Source organism: Phocoena phocoena, chromosome 3 (assembly GCF_963924675.1).
Source record: "Phocoena phocoena chromosome 3, mPhoPho1.1, whole genome shotgun sequence".
NCBI classification, from domain to species: Eukaryota; Metazoa; Chordata; class Mammalia; order Artiodactyla; family Phocoenidae; genus Phocoena; species Phocoena phocoena.
The window spans coordinates 161,861,224-161,884,968 of record NC_089221.1 but is presented as its reverse complement, the minus strand read 5'-3'; the positions used below and the strand labels follow the sequence as shown (position 1 = coordinate 161,884,968).

Here is a 23,745-nt window from a genome sequence, read left to right as displayed (position 1 = left end):
CTGGGATCCAGTTCAAGGGACTCTCAGTTCAATTTCCTCCTCCTCATTGTTTTTTATTGTTGTTGTTTATTTTCTCCTTTTAAGGAATCATGAAGCTAAGAAAAGTTTTGTGCTTTGGGGGTTGATGGACAAAAGTTCTAGCTGATTAAATATGGTCTAACTTATTGATACTGGTTTTTTTTTTTCCTTTTAATATTGTACTGTGGAGAAAAACTTTTGAGCCATGGAGTTGGTGTTTACAAGAACTTTTCACTTTTGCCAAAATGTTACAATTGAAAGGCGTCTGCATCTTTAGTTTCCTAATGTTTTCTTAGAAGAACTGGTGTCCTTTTTGTACACTAAACAGGTGAATGCTGATTTTTTTCAACCTACAATAAATTTCACTGAACTGAACCTGTCGGCCCAAGCTGGAAGTGTATGTGTCATTCCCTGGGGGTGGGCGGCTGGTTCTGTGTTGGGGTGGGTTGGGGTGAGGAGGCATGGTGATGGGCGGGGCACAGGCTAGTACTGCCAGAGCCACTGCCCGGGAATGAGGCGGGCAGGTGGAGGGCTGAGCTGAGGCGGAGGGCCCTGCAGGTAGGTGCCAGAGCAGGAGGCCAGACAGCCTGGTCATGGGTGAGGAATGTCAAGAGATGGGAGGTGGAAGCAGCGGGGAGCCATGGCCGGTGTATGAGAAGGGCAGTGCCCCCGTGGAGTGTGCAGGGTGGGCTGTGCCAAGCAGGGGGGTCCCCGGGGCTCCCACAGGGCCAAAGCCCCCAGTAGGGGGGCCACATGGGGCAAAGGGAGTGCCCTTATTTGGGGTAACAAGCTGTGACTGACTGATGAAACGGCAATGAGTAACGGCACTGCTTGATTATTCCTCCCGGGCCACACGCTGGGGTGGGGGGGGGTCCCCTTGCCCCCCCCCATGGGGACACGGACACCAAGGCCCAGTGGAGCCCCACTGGCTCAGGACACCAGCCGGATGGCCATCCTTGCCCCTTGTTCTAGGTGAGGAGAAGGCAGGGGGCAGGTTCTACCTTCCAAGGACACAGTGGGGGGGAATGTTTATTTTAGGAAGGAAAAGCAAAGAATAAGACCAGGATTAAAGGGGTCCAGGGGTCAGGGACTGTGGGCCTTAGCCTCTCTGGTGGCCCTGCTGGCCAGTGGCCTTGGCCTGAGTTCCGAGGCGGCCCAGGAATCTGAGGGGCGCGGGAGGGGAGGTCAGGCAGGCCCCATGGGGCAGAATGTACCCTGCTCCCCAGGCGGCCTGTCCGTGCTGTTCTAAGGGGTAACGATGTCCCTGCCGCCACAGCCCCGGGCCCAGGGCCGACACCTGCCTCCTTCGGCCTCCCGCGCCTCAGCCTCGCGTTGCCTACCCGCCTCCCCCACGGCCCCCACACTGCCCCATGGCACCATGGCCACAGGCGGTTCCCTGACCGTCCTTTCCCGAGCCGACGGCACCTGAGTCCAGTCCCTCAGGGGCCCAGCAGGGTCTTCCCACCCTCACGACCTGCACCGTGGCCAAGGGGCTTGGGGTCACCCACCGGCCCCTGCCACTTGCCAGACAGCAACATCCTGCACCCAGATCCTGTGGCCCCTCCTGTGCACCGGGCTGCATCTGGGCGCTGGCACTCAGCAGTGACCTCAACAGCTTTGCCCTTGCCCTCGGAAGCCTGCGGTCTGGTGGATCGGGGGTCTCCAGTCGCTCACTGCTCACCGCCAGGCAGCACACTGACCCCGTGTCACACACCCAGGCGGTCCCCGCAATGGCCTTACAGCACCAACTGACAGCTTGGAATCAAAGCAGCCACGTCCCTCCCAGCTGCCCCAACACTGACCCTCCAGGGACCCTGCCCGGGTCCGCTCTGCCCCCACCACCCTCCTGCCAGCACCTCCCACAGGTTGTCCTGTGAGTGCTGGGGTTTCCCAGGGCTGGGTCTTTGGGGACCTTTCTGTACCCATTCCTGTGACATCACACACAGCCTGAAGGTACAGCCTCCCGCAGATTCTCCGACACCAACTGGAGGTCCAACAGTTCCATTATCAGGTCTGGCATCAGACCCCACAGGTGAAGGGGCTCAGGCCCCCACTTCAGACACCTGCCACAAGTCCCTGGCCACCCAGACTTCTGACCAACCCGCTATAAATCAGGGGTTCCCTCCCGCCCCCTCAGGGGTTTGGTGAGTTGCTAGAATGGCTCACAGTGCTGAGGAAAACACTTCAACAGCCGAATGGAGGAGAAGCCAAGGGCAGGGTGTGGGGAATGGTACAGGGCTGCCATGACTCCTCCAGGTGGGCCACCCTCCCAGCACCTCCATGTGTTCCCCCGAATCCTGTTGTTTAGGGGTTCTTTTTACAGAGGTTCCATTACATAGGCATGATTGAGTAAATCGCTGGCCATCGGTAATTTTTTTTTTCTTCTAATTTTTGGCCGCACCACACAGCATGCGGGATTTTAGTTCCGCGACCAGGGATCTAACCCTCGTCCCCTGCAGTGGAAGGGCGGAGTCCTAACCACTGGACCACCAGGGAAGCCCTTGGCCATTGGTGACTGAACTCAATCTCCAGCCAGGAACCGGGGACAAAACCCAAATATTTATTATAAGGAATTCCCTGTCCCCAGCCCTGAGGGTCTGCCCTGGTCCTCAAACTGCCTCCCTCTCCCTCACACCCAGCCCCGTTTCATCTGCCCCTGAAACCAGTCCCCCAGGTTTTTGCCTGGGCAGCTGCTCTTCAGATCGTTGATAGGAGATGTCTGATTATCTCAAGACCCCTTCCAGCAGCCACCTCCTCCAAGCAGTCTGCCCTGCCCACCCCTGCCTCTTAGGTCCCTCTGGCTGGGAGTGCCCCAAGTCCACTTCTGAATCCCCTACACTGGGGTCCCTTGAGGGCAAAGCCTGGACCAGAGTCTTAGAGCCCCCACTCCCCAAGGCCAGGCTCTGACCAAGTTTCCTGCAAACGTTCCCAACGATCCACCTTTTGGGCCAGCTCCAGCGGTGGAAACTTTCCAGCCGGAGGAGGCCGCTTGTTTTGGAAAGTTCCTGGGGGAGCCGCCCCCGCCCGCCTGCCGAGTTCCCACGCTCCTTTATCACTGGGCGCTTAGAGGGGCTCAGTGCTTTGCAGGCCTAGCTCCTCCCAGCTGGCCACCTCTGCCCTGCCCATCCGCTTCCCTCCTTTCCCCACAGAACAGTCTCTCCCCCTGCCCCCACTCCAGCCCGGCCCTATCAAGCCCTCCTGCTATAGGTGAGGACACCGAGAACTCGAGGACTCGCCGCCACCCCCGCTCCATGCGAGCCCTGTGGGGGTGGAGTGCCTGGTGGGTGCTGCTGCTCAGGAAGTGGGAGGAGGAGGCAGCCTGGGCTGGAGGAGCGTCTCGCGTTGAAATCCGAATCCTGACTTAGTCTTCTGCCTCAGTGTCCCGTGCCTCAGTTTCTCCAGAGACGCGCCCCCTGGTCCCCCTCACGCAAAGAATGAGCTTCCTAGCCTAGCTCCACCTCCTGCCTTGTGGTTGGGGCCTGGCGCTCACTTACAGCCTTAAAGTCCTCTTTTGTAAAATGGGGATAAGCGGCCGCGGGCCCTAGGTTAATCACGAGCGCCGAGCTAGGGCCGGGGCGGCGGGGGGTGGGGGTGGGAGGTGGCTGCGGCCCACGTGATTGCCGGGCCGGGGACCAGATAGCCGCGGAAGCTCCGGGCAAAAGGGCCTCGAACCCGAGCCCCACAGCCGGTGCGCGCCCTCCCCCCCGCGAGCGCCCCTCCTCCCCTGCGCGGGCGGAGCGAGGGGCGGGGCGGGGGTGGGGCCGCGGCTCTTTTCTCTGGAGTTCGCGCGCCCGGAGCCCTAGCTGTCCCCCGCTGTGCCAGCCGACTCCGCGCCGGTGAGTGCCGCCCCAGGAGGGGTGCAGGCTCCCCGGGGACCGAAGTCGGCTTGGCCCGGCCGGTTCTCGGGTCCCCTCTGACCTCCTGGCAACCCCGCGCCCCCAGCTCGTCGCGATGGAGGCCGCAACTGAGTTCGTGGTCGAGAGCCCCGACGTGGTCTACAGCCCCGAGGCCATCGAGGCGCAGTATGAGTACCGGACGACGTGCGTCAGCCGCGAGGGCGGCGTCCTCAAGGTAAGCGAGGGACCGACCGGGCGGGCCATGGGACTGGGGGAACCAGGGAGCCGGGAGGGAGCGGGAACTGCCCAACTTCTGCGACTCGCGCCGTGCAGTGAGGCGGGAGGGGCCTGCGGCCTCGCGGCTCACCGAGCTGCCCGCCCTCAGGTGCACCCCACGTCCACGCGCTTCACCTTCCGGACCGCCCGGCAGGTGCCCCGGCTCGGGGTCATGCTCGTCGGCTGGGGCGGGAACAACGGCTCCACGCTGACCGCTGCCGTGCTGGCCAACCGACTGCGCCTGTCCTGGCCCACGCGCACCGGCCGCAAGGTGGGGGGTCGGGCGAGGCTCGGTCGGAGAGAAGGCTTCGCAGGAATCCATGCGGAGGGGGAGGGGCTCGACGGAGGAGTGGGCCCGCAGTGGGCAGGGTTTCTGGCTGTGGGCAGGGTTTCTGGCTGTGGGCTGACTCCGGGGAGGGGCTTCCGCGGGTGGGCGGGGGGAACTCCTCAGGGGTCTTGCGGGGGCGGAGCCTAAGGTGTGGGAGGGCTTCGGGGTGGGACCTCAGGAGCGGAGCGGCTTCCGCCCCGGCTTGGAGCGCCATGGGGAGGTGCCCCAAAGTACGGCGGGGCTTGAGGGTGCCGATAGGGGTCCTGGCCAGCTCATGGCCCACGCCACGCCACGCCCACTCTTCACTCAGCCCCCTCTGCCCACCCCCCCCAACCCAGGAGGCCAACTACTACGGCTCGCTGACGCAGGCGGGCACTGTTAGCCTGGGTCTGGACGCCGAGGGCCAGGAGGTGTTCGTGCCCTTCAGCTCGCTGCTGCCCATGGTGGCACCCGACGACCTCGTGTTCGACGGTGGGCGGGGCCCTGGGTCGGGGGTGGTGTGGGAGGCGAGGCCTCTAGGGGCCCAGGATTGGGGCCGGGCCGAGCTTGAGGGTCCCCCCCAGGCTGGGACATATCGTCGCTGAACCTGGCGGAGGCGATGCGGCGCGCGCAGGTACTGGATTGGGGGCTGCAGGAGCAACTGTGGCCGCACATGGAGGCCCTGCGCCCGCGGCCCTCCGTCTACATCCCCGAGTTCATCGCAGCTAACCAGAGCGCGCGCGCCAACAACGTAATCCCGGGCACGCGCGCGCAGCAGGTGCAGTCCCACCCCGCGTCCATTACCCCTGCCACTTGTCCTCCCTCCCCACCACCTGTTACCCCTCTTTTGTCCCCATGCTTCCATCCCGAGGGTCCAGGTCCCACTTTGCACTTGGGGAACTGAGTGGCCCAGGCCTCCAGAGGTCGGGGGAGCCTGTACAACCTCCTCCCCCTCCATCCCCCCGCCCCCAGCTGGAGCAGATCCGTAGGGACATCCGCGACTTCCGGTCCAGCGCCGGGCTGGACAAAGTCATCGTGCTGTGGACAGCGAACACGGAGCGCTTCTGTGAAGTGGTCCCGGGCCTCAATGACACCGCTGAGAACCTGCTGCGCACCATCCAGGTGGGCGCACCCAAGGGGTGGGGTAGGCCCAGGGCCAGCCCCCGAGGACTCCTCTGTGCTGACTGCTCGCTTCTGCCCGCAGCTGGGCCTGGAAGTGTCGCCCTCCACCCTCTTTGCCGTGGCCAGCATCTTGGAGGGCTGCGCCTTCCTCAATGGGTCCCCACAGAACACGCTGGTGCCTGGTGCCCTCGAGCTTGCATGGCAGCGCCGTGTCTTTGTGGGTGGAGACGACTTCAAGTCGGGGCAGACCAAAGTCAAGTCCGTGCTCGTGGACTTCCTTATTGGCTCTGGCCTCAAGGTGTGTGGGCCTGGGGGGCTGCTCAGCTCAGTATGGGGTAGGCGTGGACCCCGAGGGGTGGGCTTGTGTGCTGCGGGGCCTGCAGCTGCCGCGGGTCTCCTTGCCCCCGCAGACCATGTCCATCGTGAGCTACAACCACCTGGGCAACAACGACGGGCAGAACCTGTCGGCGCCGCCACAGTTCCGCTCCAAGGAGGTGTCGAAGACCAGCGTGGTGGACGACATGGTGCACAGCAACCCAGTGCTCTACTCGCCGGGCGAAGAGCCCGACCACTGCGTGCGTGGGGCGCAGGCGTGGCAAGGGGCAGGGGTGGGGTGGGGTAGGTTGGTGCTCCCCACAGAGAAGGGCAGGGACCCGTGTGACCTCGTGCCGCCCCCCAGGTGGTCATCAAGTACGTGCCATACGTGGGTGACAGCAAGCGTGCCCTGGATGAGTACACATCGGAGCTGATGCTGGGCGGTACCAACACACTGGTGCTGCACAACACGTGCGAGGTGTGGGGCAAGAGGGGGCAGGAGTGGGGCTGCCCACCAGCCCGGCCCACCTCCTGACCCGCTGGCCCCACAGGACTCACTCCTGGCCGCGCCCATCATGCTGGACCTGGCCCTGCTGACTGAACTGTGCCAGCGTGTGAGCTTCTGCACCGACATCGACCCGGAGCCGCAGAGCTTCCACCCGGTGCTGTCGCTGCTTGGCTTCCTCTTCAAGGCGCCGCTTGCGCCACCGGGCAGCCCAGTGGTCAACGCGCTCTTCCGCCAGCGCAGCTGCATCGAGAATATCCTCAGGTGTGCCCCGACCCTGGGGATCCCCACCTATGGCCCAGATGTCCACTGGCGGGGCTGTGCACAGGGCCTAGGGACTGCGGGGCAGTCTTGGGGTCTGGCCCCGCTGAGCCGTGACCATCTCTCAGGGCCTGCGTGGGGCTCCCGCCGCAGAACCACATGCTTCTGGAGCACAAGATGGAGCGCCCTGGCCTCAAGCAAGTTGGGCATGTGGCCACCGCCTGCCCCGTGCCTTGCAAGAAAGGATCAGCGCCAACTGCCCCCAATGGCTGTACTGGTGACGCCTATGGGCACTCACAGGCTGAGGCACCCCAGATGCCCACCACCTAAGGCCATGGCCATACAGCTCCCCTGTAACTCCTGCCCCCACTGCTCCTCAGCACGCGACCCTTCCGGGCCCCCTTCTGACAGACAATAAAGCCAGTGCCGCTATGAGCCACACCTGTGGATGCTTGGTGCCTGCGACCTAACCCTAACGGCCCCCAATACCAGCCACATCTCCCTTTTCCACCAGCTGGACTTCTACCTACCCTTCCAAACTCTGCTGTCCCAACTCTCAGGGGCTTTCCAGAACCCCCGGGGGAGGGGGACTCTGCCTAACCACAACCCTTGAAGGTTAGGCTAAGCAGGCTGTGGCTGTGAGCCAAAGTGAAGAAACCCGAGAACAGATGCCAAAAACCAAAATCGAGTTGTGTTTATTGTTGGGGCCCACCCCTGCTCTCCAGGGGAAAGGAAATCCCCCAAGGAGCCCCCTGGACAAAACAGAAATGGCGGGAAGGGCCCATACAGGAAAGAACGTCTCTGAGGTCCTTGCGTTTTTTAGAAAATGAATGAGTCCTTCGCGCGGGGCCTCCCAGCCATCCAAGCCTTGACCGGGAGTCCAGTTGCCCGCGGTGTGACCTCAGACCCTCACCCTGCAGACCACCCGAGCCCCTGGACCTTGGCCCCGGGCAGGGGCGCTGGGCAGAAGCCGAGGTCGGCAGTGGGCAAGGGGCTGCGGCCCCATCACACGCTCATGGTCATCCCGGGGGAGTACTGCGGAAAGACGAGGGGGTGGCGCGCGGGGGCCGGCTCAGTTCCGGCCTAGGCTGGGACCCGCCCCCGGGGGGAAGGGGGAACAGGGCGGGGTGGACGTGGGATGGAAAGGGACCAGGTGTTGATGCGTGGGGAGGCCGCCCTGGGCCGCGGGTCCCAGGGTTGGGGTGGGATGTGGGCGGGGCGGGGCGATAGGGCGGGCCTGGGGAGGGGAAGGCGGGAGGAAGGGAAGGATGCCGCGGCCGCCCCCCCACCTGGCCCGCCGCGGTCACGGTCTTGCTCTGGCCCCCCGGCCGCCCCGCCGGGGTCTGCCCGCCAGGCCCCTCCGGCCCGACGCCGCCGCGGGGGGGGAGTCGACGCAGTCGCTTACGCTTTCGCTCGGGAACGGGTGCAGGAAGGTCCCGGCGGCCGCCATCTCGCCGTCGTCCCGCGGGGTGCCCGGGGTGTTGCTCAGGCCGGCCACGGTGCCGGGGGAGCTCTGGGGGCGGCCGCGGTCAGAGCGGAACACCCCGCCCCGCGGCCCAGGCCCCAACTGCCGCGCGGCCCAACCAGGACTAGGCCTCTCCACGCGGGCCGACCCCGCAGCCCCGCCCCCCGCAGGAGCGCGGCCCCCTCACCTTCGGCAACCCGTCCAGATCGCCCGAGCCTGTGGACCGACAGACGGCGGTGACGCGGCTCAGACGCGCCAAGCCGGCTCCACCGACCCCTTCCCGAACTTCCCCGGCGGCCGCGGCCCCTCCCTCGGCCCAGCCCACTGGGGCACCGCCGGGGGTCCCAGGCGGAGGGCCCAGATCTGGGGTGGCGGGCCAGTGCCGGCGGCCGGGCGTCCCCCCGGTTTAGTTACTGGACCCTCCCCGCAGCGCTGCCAGCCCCAGTCACTAAGCCCAGAGAAGCTCGGGGCGCGCCCCCAACGCCGGCTAAGCACAGAGGCGGAGGAGCTGAAGGGGGCCGCCAGGGGGCGCACGAGGCTCGCGAAGCAGCTGGGCGGGGGCGTGTGCGTGGGTGTCTGTGTGTCCCGGGACTCCGCCCACTCACCCAGGGATCCGTTTACATGGTGAGGCTCCATCGCACTCATGGCGGCCATGGGGGCCTCCGGACCAGGGCCAAGCGGGAACTGCAGGCAGAGGAGCAGCTTGGGCCTCGGGCCACCACCTCTCCGCCCCCACCCCGACCCCCGCAAGCCCCAGCTCACATTAGCCCTGCCGGCGCCTGGCCCGATGGGGTTCATGATGGTGTACATGTTCTCGCTGGAGTTGGTGGAGTCTGAGGCAGCACGTGAGGGGGGGGGGTGTGAGAGGGCCTCACCCAAACACACCCCTCCCTATGCCCCGCCCAGGCTGTAGTACCTCCAGGGCTGGGCATGATGGGTGTTCCAGGGGGCCCACCTCCTCCTGGGGGTCCCTGCACACAGAGGGAGACACAGAAGGTGAGAAAAGTCCTCCAACTGCCACCCCACAACCGCTGCCCCCAGGTCGGGTGTCCCAGCTTCGGCATCACTCACCGTGTAGCTGCCAGGGGAGGAGGAGGAGTAGGGGATCTGGGGAGATGGGCAACTGTGAGCAGCCCGCCCACTCTACCAACTCGTACACTCCTAATCCCCCCCCCACCAACGCCATCCGGACACTCACCGAGTTGCCACTGGGGCTGGCCCATGGGCCACGCACTCCGGGTCCCCTAGAACAGACAGTGGTGGACCCTGGGTCTAAGCCAGGCAGTACACAGCCCCCCAGCACACACTCCCTGACACCCCCAGCCTGCCCCACGTGCCCTCAGAGCAGCAGATGTTGGCCGAGAAGTAACCAAGCACAGATGCCAGGCCAGCCTTCAAATCCCAACCCCATCCATCACTCACTGGTCTTTGAGCCTGTTTCCCCACCCAGCAGTGGCGTTAACAGTATCGGGGCTGTTGTGCGGCTTCGGGGTCTGCCCCAGCATACCCAGCCCATGAAGCTGGGTGGTGACCCGCATGGGCACACTCCCGGGGTTCCTGAGGGCCTTACATGTTCATGGTGGGCAAACCCGGGCCAGCAAGAGAGTTGGGTGGGGGCCGCATGCCACTTCCGTAGCTCTGTGAAGGTAAAGGGGCCGTGAGAGGGCAAGCCGAGAGAGGGCAGCCCCTGAAGCTGCCCTGTCGCCTGGGCCCAGCCCTTACCTGGGGCCCAACGCTGGTCATGCCCCGTGGAGGCGTCACCCTCTGCATCGGGCCCATGCTCGAATGACCTGGGGGCAGAAGGAAGAGGGCTCAGGCCGCGGCCGTTCCCCGGTGTGGACAGGCGCTGTGCTGGTGGTTGGGGGTGTTCCTGCACGGTGGGCGGCGGGGAACTGGCTCTGGGATCCTGACGAGAGGCGGGGGACAGCAGCGGGAGCTTCCCTACTCACCCTGAGCACGTGGGGAGGGGTCCATGGCGCCAGGGAGGAGGGGCTGGGAACCGGGTAGGCCCACGGGAGGCTGCGGAGGGGGAGTGGCAGCACTGAGTGTGGGTGCCCCCACCCCGGCCCAATTCCTGACCCCCCTCCCCTCATCCGTCTCTCACCTGACTCGGCATCCGCAGGGTGGGCCGAGGGCCCCCTGGGAACCGCGGTGACATGAAGGGCTGGAAGAGGTGGGCCGGGGATCAGCACCTCCCCCCACCTACTCAGCCCCCAAAGCTACCCGCTTCCTGCCGCACCCGGGCCCCCAGCCTGGATACTCCCCCTCCTCCAAGACCAGCCGGCAGACCTCAGCCAGCCGCGCCGGGGGCGTGGGAGCGCAGTGGGACGGGCCCAAGAGCCAGGGGGAGGGGTGTGCGTGCTCGAGGGGGCGGGGCACCACAGGTCCTTACCGGAACCTGAGGCCCCAACCATGGGGGCGTTGGGGTTGTGGGGGGGAGGCTGGGAGCCGAGGGGGGGCCCTAGAAGGACAGAACCAGGTGGGTTGGGAGGAGCGAGGTTGGGAGGAGCGAGGTCACCCGAAGTTCCACGGTTTCCTGTGGCTCTCCTGAGCCGGGCCAGGGAGGGGAGGGGACACCGTGGAGGCAGGAGAGTGGGCCAACTAGCCCCATCTGCGGGACGTGGCGGGGGTGGGGTGGACCCAAAGGGGGAGGTCATGGGCAGGACCCGTGGTTCAGCGAGCCAAGCTGTGCGGCCCCAGGCGCCCCGACACACACAGGCGCAGGCCTAGTGCAGAGACCCCGCCCCCTCCCGCAGCGGGGCCCAGGCCAGATGGCCCCTCCCTCACCAGCACTATCGAGGCCCGCAGGGGCATACCCACCCCGTCATTGCCCCTGCCTGTCACCCTCCCACACAAGCCCACCCAGGGTCAGGAGACAGGGAGCCCCAGCTATACCTGGAAGAAGCCGGGTGCCATGGGGCCTGATGCCATTGCATCATTGGGAGCCATGCTCCCCATCACCGGGCTGGGGGCCGCTGCAGCGCTCTGCAGGGGTGGGGGAGATGGCAAGAGCCAAGTCAGGCCACTTCCTGTCCAAGTGTTTCCTTCTCTCCTCAAGCAGCTGGCCCCACGGAACAAGGAACCCAAGCCATCCAACTACTCAGACACGGGAGGATTTGCGGGGTGGGGGGAGGCGGCTCTAGGTGAGGGAAGAGCTGCGGCCTCCGTCCCCACCCTGGCTCAGCAACCAGATGTGCTGGGTGGCCCTCGGCAAGGGCTCTGCCTCCTTGGTGAACCCGTGACCCTGGAGGTGATCAGGGCCCAGCCTGGCTGAGCCCACAGCTCAGGTGATCAGGGACCTCAGCCCCCTATGTCCCCACCCTGAGGATTCCGGGGGTCTGAAAATGCCATCCACCCAGGACTCCAGTGCGTGCCACATCCTTCTAGCACAGGCTTGTTGTTTTGGTCTGAATCTAACTTCAGATGGGTGGGGGCACAGTCCCCCACTCCCAGCCCAAGCCAACCAGCCCTGATTCCTCCTGCCTGGCAATGCAGCTTAGCTGGGCCCCCAAGACACCTCAAATCAACAGACAAAAAAAATCAATAGACAGCTTCAAGATGAACCTCCCTCCCAGAGGGCTCCTCCTTGGAGCTACTGTACAGACCACTCCCCCTCCTCCTCCTCCAGGAAGGAGGGGAAGGAAGAGCAGAACTCTGCAGTGGGGTCTCCAGGCCTCTCTTCAGATGGAGGAGGGGAGAAGACCGGGTGCCTGAGAGGGGAGTTCCCATGTCTGCCAAGGGTGGAGATGCTGGTGGCAGGCCCAGAGTTGGCAGGGGGACAGGCTGACAGGCCACTTCCTCTGGTCGGTTCCAAGTCCCAGGCTTGTCTGCCTTTGGGGCCCACAGAGCAGGGGGAAAGGGGGAGATAGAGGCCTAGTCTTCAGGGCAGAGGAGACACATCAAAAGGATAGGGAAGGGGGAAGACACTGCAGGCATTGAGTAGAGCACTTCTCTTAAGGCCCCTTGACTCTTGCGGCTGCATCATCTGCCCTCCCCCTCTGCCTCCAGGCCCCAAAAGGAAGAGGCTGATCTGTCTGGGTCACTGCTGTCCCTGCAGCTGGCACAAGCCAGCACACAGGGGCACTCAGGGATTTGTGGAACTGCAGCCACTTGGGTTCCGAAGAGTTAAGCACTTAGCCCATGGTCACACAGTGCATCCTGCCCTACAGAAGTGGGGAAAGGGGCCCCTCGTCTGGGTCGGAGCAGGGCCCCTGGAGTCACACCCTTCCCTTTGGGGACTGACACCTGCCCCCTTCTTGCTCCTTCTCAAAGGTCAGCCTCTAATGGATTTCTACCCAGGCCCAAGTTGGGAGGGTACCAGTGCGAGCACTCGCAGGGCCCAGCACAAATCTTTGAAAACCCAAGTGACCCCGGGGGTGGAGGGGGACGAAGCTCTAAGCCCCTCTCCAAAATGCTGGGTCACCCCTGCCCTCCACCTCACCCTCTCCCACAAACACAACACGATGGCTTAGAGCAGCTACTCTCGCTGGCGCCGGCCTCAGTGGCTGGAGGGAAACAGCTCTGAGCCCTGGGTCTGTCCACCCCTCCCCAACCCTTACGGAGGGCAGGAGCGCAGCCCCCCTTTCGAGCCGCAGCAGGCGCCAGAGCATTTCCTGGTTGGGGAGGGTGGTGGTGCGGGTGGCTGCCGCTCCAGACCGTGAGGTGTGGGGGCGGAGAGAAGATGGGGCTCCCCAACTCTAGGCCTTGAAGGGTTAATCCAGGGGTGGGGGGTAGGGCCCACCCTCCCGGTCGGGTGACCTGAGCTGGACCCCCCAAGTCAATCAACCACCCCCAGAGGCGCCAGCCTGGCCTGCGTTGCCATAACAACAGGCTGGGCGCGCTCGCGTTTCCTGGAGACGCCGAGGTTGGCCCCCAGCCGGGAGGCTCTGACTGAGCCCCCTCAGGGGGCGGAGGGCGGGAGGAGGGAGCCCCGACTGCGAGGGAGAGGCGGCAGGACGCCCCTTCACCCCACCCCCCGTAAGTGCGGAGGTGGGGCAGAACGTGTAGCTGGCTTCAGTCTGCTGACACAGGGACCCTGTCACCCCAGGGACGGGGCGCCACCCCCCTCCCCTGACGCGCCCTGCTGCCATGGTAACCAGCAGCGCGCCCCAGGAAGCGCGCTCATTCCGCTGGGAGACCGCGCTCTCCCCTCCCCGGAGGCGCCAGGCTCGGGGCGGGGACGAAGGCAGGCGCGGAGAGGGGAGGGCTGCGCAGCCCGGGAGGGGAAACAGAGCTCAAGGGGCCCAGGAGAGGCAAAGGGAGGAGCTGGGGGCTACATTGGGGAGAGAGAGCTGGGCCCACGCGGAGTCACGCACGCACACAGCTACACACACTTCTGTCACCCCAGTTCTGGCGGGACCACAACATGAATAGTGGGACCTGATGGGGGTGAACAGCAGCGACCTCGGCTCCCATAAATGCGCATACAGCGTGCATGGGGCATCTTCAGGGATATGGTGAACCCCAGCCTTCTCGGGCTGCACCCTGGCCCTGCAGAGGCCTGCACGCCTCCACAGGGGGGCCTCTCTGTTGGCGAGGCCGTGCGTGGTGTGGGACCCAGACTAACCGCAGAGGGCCGGGAACAGCCAGGCCCTGAGGGGCACAGCAGAGCAGAGGGCTCAGGATGTGAAGGCGCCCACTGCAGCAAGAGTGGTTGCAAGGAAGGGGGGAGGGCAGGGGGAACCTCTCTCAGGGGCCAGGTGGCCAATCCCCACAGGCCAGGGTGAAGAAGTTAAAGGCAGGGGGCTGCCATCTCCCCATGACAAGGTGCCGCCCGCCCCCTCACGTTACCCACCCACCTCTCGGGACAGGCCTCTGACTCCCACTCAACTTGTATGAAACTGAGGCCAAAGACGTGAAGTCAGCAGCCCCAGTCGCAGAGCAAGGTTGGGAGATCTGCCAAGTGCTCGGCCTCTCCTGCTCCAGGGTGCACAGGCAGTTAGCCGTCCCCCAGCACCCCTACCTGGGCCCCCACCCCAGAAGGCTTGGAAAGGCTGGGGTGGGAGGGGACAAGCAGTGGTGGCCACCCGTCCGGCCCCGCATACACGGAGCTAGGGAGGCAGGAGCTGTGGTACTGTCTACCTGGTTCCACATGGGGTTCACGTGAGGGGGAGCAAAGGAGGGGCTGGCCTCGGGAGGGTGTGGGGCTCATGGGGACCGTCAGGAGTTGGGTGCAGTGGGGGGCAGAGGAACCCCACAGAAGCCATGATCTCAGGTCAAACCCCACAGCCTGGCCCAGTAGCCCACCTGAGCCAGCTTCTGGCCATGCAACCCCCCAAGGCCACAGGACCCTGCCCACACCCGTGAGCCCTGCTCCCAGCCCCTGGGGCGGGGACTCACGTAGTCCTGGAAGGCCTTGGCTTCACTCGAGTGCTCGCACACCTCTCTGCGGTCGGGCGCTGCACAGTACAAGTCCCAGAACACGCTGTGGGCGGCAGGGGGGGACGATGGTTTCCCCACGCGCCCCCCCCACCCCCCCCATGTCCCACCCACACCAGCCTTGCGCGCACCACCACCAGGAATGCAGGAAGCCGGGGGGCTCCCCCAGCGTAATGTTCTTCTCCCATCGGATCTGCAGGGGAGAGGGAAGGAAGGTGAGGGCTAACGGCCTGGCCCTGTCTGACCCCTTCCCCTCCCAAGAGGCAGCCCCAACCCAAGCCCGGGGCCCAGGAAACACCGGGGCAGGAAACCAGCAGATCAGAGCAAGGGAGCCAGGAGGGGGACAGCTTGGTGAGGACAGGGACAGAGGAGCGGGAGACAGATCCTCAGATGGATGGGCAGATACCAGGATGCCAGCCCCGCCGCTCTGCAGCCCTCAGTTCCCAGGGCACAACCCAACCCCACCACGGAGACCTGATAAAAATGGGTTAGGGAGGACCCCAGGATATGGGTGCCAAGGAAGGGGCTGGCTGTGGGGGCCCTGCCTGGCCAGGCCAGCTTACCTCGGACAGAAAGGTCTGGGCTGACTTCTGGGCACCAACGTGCAGCAGGTACTCATACACGTACAGCGCCAACCTGCAGACGGGAGGGGTGGGGGCCGGCTCAGGCTCTCAGGAGGTCCAGGCAGACCCAAAGCTCTGCCCCGAGGGTCCCTGGGAGGGGTTTTAAGGTGCGGCACCTGCCCTCTGGTGGGAAGGTGGAGAAGGGCAGGGGCCCCGCAGTGAGCCCCTCATTGTACCTACCACCTACTGCCAGCCTCACTCACTTCCCTCTGCTGGTCTCCCCCTCGCCCCACCTCCCCCACCCCTCAGAAGAGATGGCCTCCTCACCAGTTGCTCAGCCTGGCCAATTCCTACACATCCATCAACACACAGCCTGCAGGCCCCTCCTCTAGGCAGCACTCCTAGCAGTCCCCAGCCCCCCACCTCCAGGCCAAATTCTGCTCAGTTCAACACCCCCCTGATGGACCAAGTCCTGGCCCCATCCTGCCAATGCTGAGACCTTATAGCAGCCTTGGCCCCAGGGAGTTCCTCTCCTTGGAGAAATGGCTCCTGGGCTTCACTCTAGTTTGTGCTCTGGGTGGGGTCTCCCAGCAGGCACCCTGGGCCATGTGGCCAGGGCCCAGCGCCTAACTCACTCCCACCCTCACCTGCCAAGGAAGAAAAGGGGCTCTCTGACCCGAGGTCTTCCTCCTCCAGGTTTCCCTAGACCCCATCCTTTTCCTCAGGATCAGTTCCCATCCACCAGTGGTGGCTATGACATATCCATACCAGCCCCCCAAGGGGGAGTCTGGGGAAATGGGAGGTAGGGCCAGCAGTGCCACTCAGCTGCCACAGCACCGCCCTGTCCAAATGCCCACAGTGCCCAGTACCCCTGGACACACCAACTCGGCCACTGCCCACCCCAAGAGCACAGGCCACGCTCCAACCAGCAACACCATCCACTTGCCCACACAGGGAGGCCGGACCATCCACATTGCCTTCCAGGCCTTTCCATCCTTGGCCTCCACCACACCCCAATCTGTCTTCCACACCCGCCAGCAGAGGGACAATTCCCCACCCGCTAGGGTCACCCATTCCCCAGCCCCCACTCTACCAGTACCGGCCCCTCCGGGCACCTCCAGGGTCTTCCTACTACCCAGCCAGGCCCCAGGTGGACCGAGGGGAGTCTGGATCTAAGACCGGGGGCTCCCCAAGGGCCAGCCTGAGGCTGCTCCGGTGAAAGCTGTAGGCCCTTCCAGATGCCTCCCCGCTCAGCTGGCCTCCCTCCCCTGGCTGATGGCCCCATCCTGAAATAACCTTGCTTTGACTCATGCTCCTGCTTTCTCTCACCCTTCCCAGCCAGGCTGCTCAATCCTCACATCCCAGCCCCCTCTGCAGAGCACCCCCGCCCCCAGTTCCAGCTCAGACCTCACCAAGGCAGTTCTAGCCCTCTGTCCCAGGCCTCACCCCAAGGCTTCTGCCCTTGCCCTGGACCCTCTCTTCCTTCCTTCATCCATCCATCCGTCCTTTCAGTCATTCATTCAACAAACATTCACCTCCTTGAGCAGTGAACACAACAGACCCCTGTCTCCCTGGAGGCTACCTGCTCACGGGGAGAGACGGAGAAGCAATAATACAAAGGAGGAGGTAAGTCATCTGGTGGGGTGGAAGGTAGTGTGTGCTACAGAAGTACAAGGGGGGGACATTAGGGAGTCCGGGTGGGCAGCTGAACCAGGGCAAGGTACGTTACACCACGCGAGCTGTGACAGCCACCGGAGGGACAGAAACAGGTCACAGAGGGGTAGGATTTGTGGGGCTCACATAGTCCTGAGCATGGGTCTCCCCCAAGACTGGCCAAGGTTCCTGCCTCATCATCACACCCCTCTCAGCAGCGCCTCCAGCCCGGGCGCCCCCAGGTTGCAACATCGCACCGCGGCAGCATCCACCCTTCTCCAGCCCAGTGGTCTTCCTCACCCCCCCCCAGCCTCCAGGCTCACCTGTCCAACTCACTCCTGGGACCCCCCCTCCCTTTCTAGAGGTTTCCTGAGCCTTCACGAGTGGACTGCATCTACCAGGCCTGAGTCCATCAGTGAAGAAATGAACATGAAAAGTCAATGGGGCCGGAGGAGACCTGAGCAGCTCCAGCCTGCTCACCAACCGACCCTCCAGGCAAATAGAGAGGTTTGAAGAGATCCAGCTGGCCCCCTGCCACCTCGGGGAACGGTGCAGGGAATGAGGTACCCAGAGACAGGGAGCAAGACAGAGTGGGGGGATCCAGGTAGGCTGCCCAGAAGGGAAGCGCAGCAGGGCAGGGGGAGCACATGGGGGGCTGCAGTCTGGCCCCACCTCCACCAAGAGCAGAAGCCTCTCCTCAGGGTTCAGGGAGCCTCCTGGAGAACATGTTGGCTCCCACTAAGGCCACCAAGGGCTCTATGCTGCCAGCCCATCGGGTCCCGCTCCATCACCTCTCACCCTCCACTGGCCAGGGGTGGCATCGGACCCAGGATGCAGGTCCCGGAGCCCACCACTGCCAGCTCTCCTCCCTCCTCCGGCCCTGCCCCAGCTCTCCTCTCTTCTCCCTGGGTGGCCTCCCCTCCTGCTTTGATGTTGATGACTGACATGGTGCAGCTGCCCACAGGGTTCCTCCAGCCTGGCCTCCCCCATGAACTCAGGGTCTGCCGTCCACTTGACATCTTAAAGGCCCAGCCCCACCCCAGCTTCTTCCTCTCCTTCCCCTCCTGTTCCCTGACCTGGGTGGTCTTGACTCACATAGGTGTGGCGCAAGTGTGAAGATCCACCTAGCTGTCCCCCAGAGATCACTACATTTATTGAATTTAGGGGAAAAACTTAAGGAAAAAGCACTCTCTCTCCTGATTCTGAGCCTTCTCCCTGTCCTCTTCAGCACACACTTGGTCCAGGCCACCACTATCACTTACCTGGATTTCAACAGGGCCCCTCTAGGGGCTGCTTCCTCCCCTCCCCACCAGCACTCCTCACTCAGACCCTTCAGTGCCTCCCACACACGTTGGCCACTCTCTACCTCTCCACCCCAGGGCCTTTGCACAGGCCATTTCCCTGCCTGAGACACTTCTGCTAGAGACCCTCATGGCTCCAAAGTCACGGGGCAGAGGCTTCCCTACCACTTCTAACGGCAGCCCTGCTCCATTCTCCACCTGCCCCCCCATCATATTTACCTCCATTTGACACAAGGCCCTCTGCTCACTGCCTGCAGCCCCCGCTGGATATAGCTTTGGGAGGGCGGGGACCTCGTCTCACTCCTGAGCTTACACAGCGCTGGGCATCCTGGGCCCCCAGCCACCCCAATGAATGAACCAACCAACCCTGAACCCCCTCGCTCCCGGGATGTCCGGTAGGCACTTATGAAGGTCAGCACTTACTTACTATTCTGATGTTAAGAATTTGGGGTTTTATCCCAAGAGCAAAGAGAAGCCAGAGAAGGTTTTCAGTTTTGCTTGATTTCTCTTATATGCTGGTACTTTAATTTTTATCAAGATCAAGTCTCAGAGAACTGTGAGCAGCTTTGTTTGTTTTCATTGAAAACTTTTGAAGCCTGGACATCTGGTCAGGTTGTTTCAGGACCTCCAGGGCCTGCCACTCAGGGAGGGCTTATGGCTTGCAGGTCACTGTCTAGGCCCTGAGATGGGTTGTGGGAAAGGGCCTGGGCTCTGGATCCAAATCCTGGCCCCACCCCAGCCCTGGTCAGCAAATGACCTGCAGAATGAAGAGCCCACCCATCAGAGGGGCTCCCGATGCAAGAGGGCAGGAGATGGGAGGGAGTGTGGGGTGCACCGGGGGCCCTCCCTCCAGAAGGAACGGTGACCTGGAGGGTACAGGGTGCCCGGACCTGGAGTGCTCATGGGGAGAAGCTGCAGCTTGCACAGGGAAGTGGTGACAGAATGGGGTACTGGAGCCTCCTGGACTAAAACGCAGCAGTACTACCTTCATCATCCAGAATTACCATAATAACCAAGAATTAAGGTAAGAGGTGCTCCCTGCCAGGCTTCCCCTCCCCTTTAAAGCCCCTGGAGGCACATACTGCTGGGGGCTGGGAGAAGCCCTCTCTACTCAAGGCCTTGTGTCACCCCCTCACCCCCATCTAATCCATCACCAGGTCCCACCGATGCCCCTAAGGGACTCTCCAGCCTACACATTTCCTCCCTCCCCTCTGCCACCCTCATGGCCAGGCCTTCAGCTCTTAAGAGCCAGGGTGGTGGCCACCCTCCTCACCGGCCTCCTGGCAGCCTCCACATTTGCCCCTTACAGCCTTTCTCCTACCCAGCAGCCAAAGTAACCGCCCCCACTAACAAATTCCATCCCAGCATTTGCCCCCCAGATACTGCCTCAAGACCTTCCCAGAAAGCTCCCCTGTGTCCACGGGCTCTGCTCAGCCTCCAGGACTCAGTTTGGGGGCTCCTTTCTCAAGAACCTCTTACCTATGCACCCCCCTCCAACAAGGATGCCCACGGGCATGGGCACCTGGAAGCCCAGCTAGGGATGGGACAGACACATGGTGAGTCCCTTGCCTGCTGGGATAATGAACAAACTACCTGAGGTGATGTGCCCATATCAGAACCAACCCTGGGGACTTTCCTGGTGGTCCAGTGATAGAGAATACTCCTTCCAATGCAGGGGACGTGGGTTCCGTCCTTGGTCAGGGAACTAAGATCCCACATGCTGCTGGGCAACTAGGCACGTGTGCCACAACTACTGAGCTCACGCGCCTCAACGAGAGCCTGCGTGCTGCAACCTACAGAGCCCACACGCCCTGGAGCCCACGCGCCACAATTACAGAGAGAAAACCCGCTGCCACAACTAAAGAGAAGCCCGCGTGCCGCAACAAAATCATCTGCATGCCTCAACGAAGATCCCGTGTGCAACAACTAAGACCTGACGCAGTCAAAAATAAATAAGTACTAAATAAATCTTAAAAAAAAAACAAAAACAAAACTAATCCTGGGAGAAAAACACAAGACGCACAGTGACACTGACAGTGACCATCACTTACGGAACTATTCTAAACCCACGTGGCAGCACTTAAAGTGTTCAAGGATGTACACACACGATGCAAACACTTAGATCTCTCCCCTCAACTTAGGACAGCACAGCCTCTGGGGCTGGAAGGGGGAAGGGATGCAAAGGGGACACAGGGGCCTTCAACTGTCCCTGTCACCTTCATCTTATTTAAAGAGACCTGAAACCAGTGACCGAATGCAAGCGCTAGTTAGTTCTGGGTAGGAAGTGATCTCGGGGTTTCCCTGTAGGTTGGAGTGTTCATCATTTACACAAGGAGAGGCTGTGTCTTCCTGCAGGCAGCCCACTCAGACCCCAGCCTCCCTCTCGCCCACCCTGCCATCCCTTCCTTGTATTCCCTGGACCCAGCAGTCACCACGGTTTGCTGTGAGCCCCCAAGAGCAGGGACCCACCATCTGTGCACCAAGCAGGCACTAAGTCCATTTCTGGGACAGGCTAGCCCAGACCTAGTGCTGAGATGGGGAGCCAGAGGGGGCTCAGGACAGGGGCCCAAGAAGGAAAAAGAGGAAGAGGAGGAGGAGTCAGGAGGGTGAGATCAGGGAGGAAAACAGTCCTGGAGAGTCGAGCAGTGGAACCCCCTTGACCCCATTTCACGGAGGAGGAAACCAAGGCCCAGAGACAGGAAGTGGCGTGATTGGTGAATGCCTGTGAAGGGTGCTCTATCTGCAGCCTCTCACCCAGTCCTCGTGAGAATCCTGCAAGGCCGGCTGTCCGTGTTTCAGAGGGGAAACTGAGGCTCAGAGCAACCAGCCTGCCTCTCTAGTGTATCAGCCCCAAGTATCTGAGAGCTCTCCTGTGCCCCAGAACCTGAGTCTTCAGCAGGGTCCTTCCTCTCCAGGGCCTGGCATCCCCGTCAGTGAAGTGGATGCCACCATCTGGTGTTCTCCAAACTTTCTTTAGTGGCAGAACCTCGTCTCCAAGCCAACGCTGCTACAGGACCCTCTCGACAAGAAATGGATGAGCGCAGGATCGCTCTGGCCAAGAAGTCAGATAACCCCCTCTTCTACCCCTAGCCAAGAGCCGAGGCCTGGTTCAAAGACTCAAAATCTCTCCTGGACTGTCTAGTAGGATTGAAACGCACTCCAAACCCCATGACCCCAGCTCAAACCTATTTCCTCCCTTCGCTTATCTCCACGGCCACCCCCTAAGCTGCCACCATTAGCTCTCTCCCAGATAACTGTGCCTGCCTCCCCCAGGTCTCCTGGCCCTCTACCCTCACGTGACCCCCAGTAAGCCCCACTCCACAAAGGAGCTGGAGGGTACTTTGGAACACAAGCCTCTCTGGCCCACACAGCACATCCCCACCCTGGGCACCAGCCCCAGCTCTTTGGCCTGGCCTCGCCCTAGGGCCTTTGCACTTGCTGTGCCCTCAGCCATCAGCTCTTCCTCCAGGTCTCTGCACACCTGACACACCTCCTCACAGTTCACTACCGCCCACTTTCCCATTTTGCTTTTCTCAGAGCATAGCTCCAGATCCTTCCATTGGCTTGCTGAGTAACTCACTTGCCTCCTAGCTAGGATGTGGGCTTCTTCAGGGCCAGGGCCTGGCTTCCCAACCACTACACCCCAAGACCCAGCCCAGCACATGTCTGAACAAGTGAACGATTCCCACTGGGGGAGTGGTAGCCCCCAGAGCCCAGAAGCCAGGGTACAAGGATGGCTGGAGATGTGCCAAGATCCCCAGGATTGCTTCCAACCTGGGCAGGAGCCAGGTGCCAGTTTCAAAAAGTCTTCCTGCTTAATGGTGCTTGGAAATGGACCCCAACCTCATAACTGTGCAGACAAGAGAGGTCTGGAAGGGCAATCATCTGTGCAGCATCTCCTGGCCAGAAGAATCTCTTCTCCAAAATGACCCCGAGGCTGGGTAGAGAATGGACACTCATCCTTGGGTTGGGGGGAGAGGTGGTGTCCCTATGTCAGTCCAGGAAGAAAAGACAGGAGACAGCCCATATTCAGGGCTCCTTTTCACTGCCCAGATGTTTAAGTCCTCACTCCCGCTCTGGCCCTCAAAGAGAGTCATCATGGGACCTCTCCCCAATAACTCAGCCTCCTAACTGCTCCAGCAGCTGGTTTCCCGCCCTAGGTGGCTTGACTTCTAGGATCCTGCAAATCAGCCATTGGCCATCAGACATCAGAAGCCTTCTCTTTTCCCTGGCACTTTAACAATATCACAAACTGTTGGGTGCCCTTGCTGTGAGACAGTCACACGTCCTAGCACCTTTCAAACACTCCCCAAACCTAAGAGACAGCACTGTTATTATGTCTGCACTTCTCAGGATAGGAAAATAAGCCTAAGAGGGAGTGCTCCCTCACCCAAAGCCACAGGGCAGGTAAGTGGCAGGGCCAGGAGACAAGCACAACAGCTCAGCTTCTTCCCCACCCCAAGAAGCTCTGAGCGCCCTCCGCCCCTCACTGCAGAGTCTGGGAGTTAGGAACCTGCCCCTCTACCAGCCTGAGACCATCTGCTACCCACGGCCCAGCGCCATGCCCAGAACAAGTGGGGGCCCCAGGACTGTGATCCTGCGGCTTCCCCAAGGGCCCCACCCAGCTGCCCCAGGCCCGGCTGGACAGGTGGCCTTTCAGGGGTGGGGCCGGCGCCCCTCAAGCCCTTCTCACGTCTCTCAAGCTTTCGGTAAGCAGCGGGGGAGGGGGGAGGCGCCCAGAGCGGCCAGTCTCGCCTGTCCGGGAAACTTCCCCAGAGGATGGGGGAAGCGGCACGAATGGCGACTCCGCGCGCACACGCGTTCGCAACCGCCCACACCCAAGGCTTAACCGTCGGGAAGGTCTCGCGACCCTCTAGTCCCGCTCGAATCTCGCGCGCCCCCGCAATCTCGCCCCCCTCGGGTCTCCGGGGTCCCTTCTACTCTCACGACCTCTCGAATCTCGCGCGTCCCCTCAAATCTCGCGACCCCTTAAGCCCCTCACGCCCCTTGGGTCTAGCGAGCTCCCCAGTACCTCGCGACCCTCCAGCCCCTCCGGTCTAGCGCGCCCCTTAAATCTCGCTCCTGCCCCGCACCCACGTGCCCCACGCGGTGCCCGCCGGCGTTAGGGCCACGGAAGCAGCGCGGCCACCGAGCCCCGCCCCCGTAACCACGGTCCCGGACCACCGACTCACTTCTCTCGTGCCTGGCTGTCGGAGGGCACGGCCGAGCCCTTGCCCCCCTTGGCGTACATGCTGCTCCGTGCCGCCGCCGGGGCCCCACACCTGTCAGGCGGCGCCGCGGGCCGCGCTCCCGGTCGCCATAGCTACCCCGCGCCCCGGGCCTCACCGCCCCGAGCCCCGCGCGGGCATCGCGGGCATCGTCCGCGCGGGGGAGCTCCAGACGGCTGAGACGGCGGCGGCGGCAGCTCCAGCTTTGGCTCCGGCCGCGGGTTTTATTTTCTTCCTCTCTTCCCTCAGCGCGGGCTGTTCCGGGAAGCGCGCGCCCCCTCCTCCCGCCGCGCGCGCCCCCGCCCGCCGCCTCCCCGTCGCCCGCGGGCGCCGCTCTTAAAGGGGCGATGGCGTGAGCGCGGGTGGGTCCCGCCGCCGAGACCGTGGGCCGGGCGCGCACGCGCAGTGCCCGCCGCGGGGGAGGGGGCGCGGGGATACACATACTCGGTGCGACTGGGGACAGCCGCACGGGGACACACAGCGGGACACAGCTGATCACGGCTACACACACACTTTC

At 63.1% G+C, this 23,745-nt stretch overlaps 2 protein-coding genes across 27 annotated transcripts; one reads left to right on the top strand and one right to left on the bottom strand.

Annotated features, from left to right (window-relative positions):
• The first annotated feature begins 3,788 nt into the window (after positions 1-3,788).
• Positions 3,789-7,073, top strand: ISYNA1 (inositol-3-phosphate synthase 1). 4 transcript variants are annotated; one of them, XM_065873525.1, is made up of 11 exons: positions 3,789-3,854; positions 3,961-4,089; positions 4,240-4,401; positions 4,797-4,929; positions 5,022-5,215; positions 5,410-5,559; positions 5,642-5,857; positions 5,970-6,134; positions 6,239-6,352; positions 6,426-6,643; positions 6,769-7,073. In XM_065873525.1, exons 2-11 carry the CDS (start codon positions 3,970-3,972, stop codon positions 6,968-6,970), a joined length of 1,674 nt encoding a protein of 557 aa, XP_065729597.1. In that variant the 5' UTR covers positions 3,789-3,854; positions 3,961-3,969; the 3' UTR covers positions 6,971-7,073. The 4 variants fall into 4 exon arrangements, with proteins under 4 accessions (XP_065729597.1, XP_065729598.1, XP_065729599.1 ...); XM_065873526.1 differs by having other exon boundaries at positions 3,824-3,850; XM_065873527.1 differs by lacking the exon at positions 3,789-3,854 and having other exon boundaries at positions 3,892-4,089.
• Positions 7,074-7,319: 246 nt separating this feature from the next.
• SSBP4 (single stranded DNA binding protein 4) lies at positions 7,320-23,486 on the bottom strand. 23 transcript variants are annotated; one of them, XM_065873163.1, is made up of 19 exons: positions 23,193-23,251; positions 15,047-15,119; positions 14,615-14,676; positions 14,445-14,529; positions 11,001-11,090; position 10,950; positions 10,503-10,566; positions 10,210-10,273; positions 10,055-10,124; positions 9,828-9,895; positions 9,676-9,743; positions 9,304-9,349; positions 9,177-9,212; positions 9,022-9,076; positions 8,868-8,938; positions 8,711-8,789; positions 8,293-8,321; positions 8,046-8,153; positions 7,646-7,675 (listed from the first exon to the last, which is right to left on the bottom strand). In XM_065873163.1, the coding sequence occupies exons 1-19, from the start codon at positions 23,249-23,251 to the stop codon at positions 7,646-7,648; spliced, it is 1,158 nt and encodes a 385-aa protein (XP_065729235.1). The 23 variants fall into 23 exon arrangements, with proteins under 23 accessions (XP_065729236.1, XP_065729239.1, XP_065729241.1 ...); XM_065873161.1 differs by lacking the exon at position 10,950 and adding an exon at positions 10,868-10,883; XM_065873165.1 differs by lacking the exon at position 10,950 and adding an exon at positions 10,868-10,883 and having other exon boundaries at positions 10,210-10,269; positions 10,517-10,566.
• Positions 23,487-23,745: the final 259 nt, after the last annotated feature.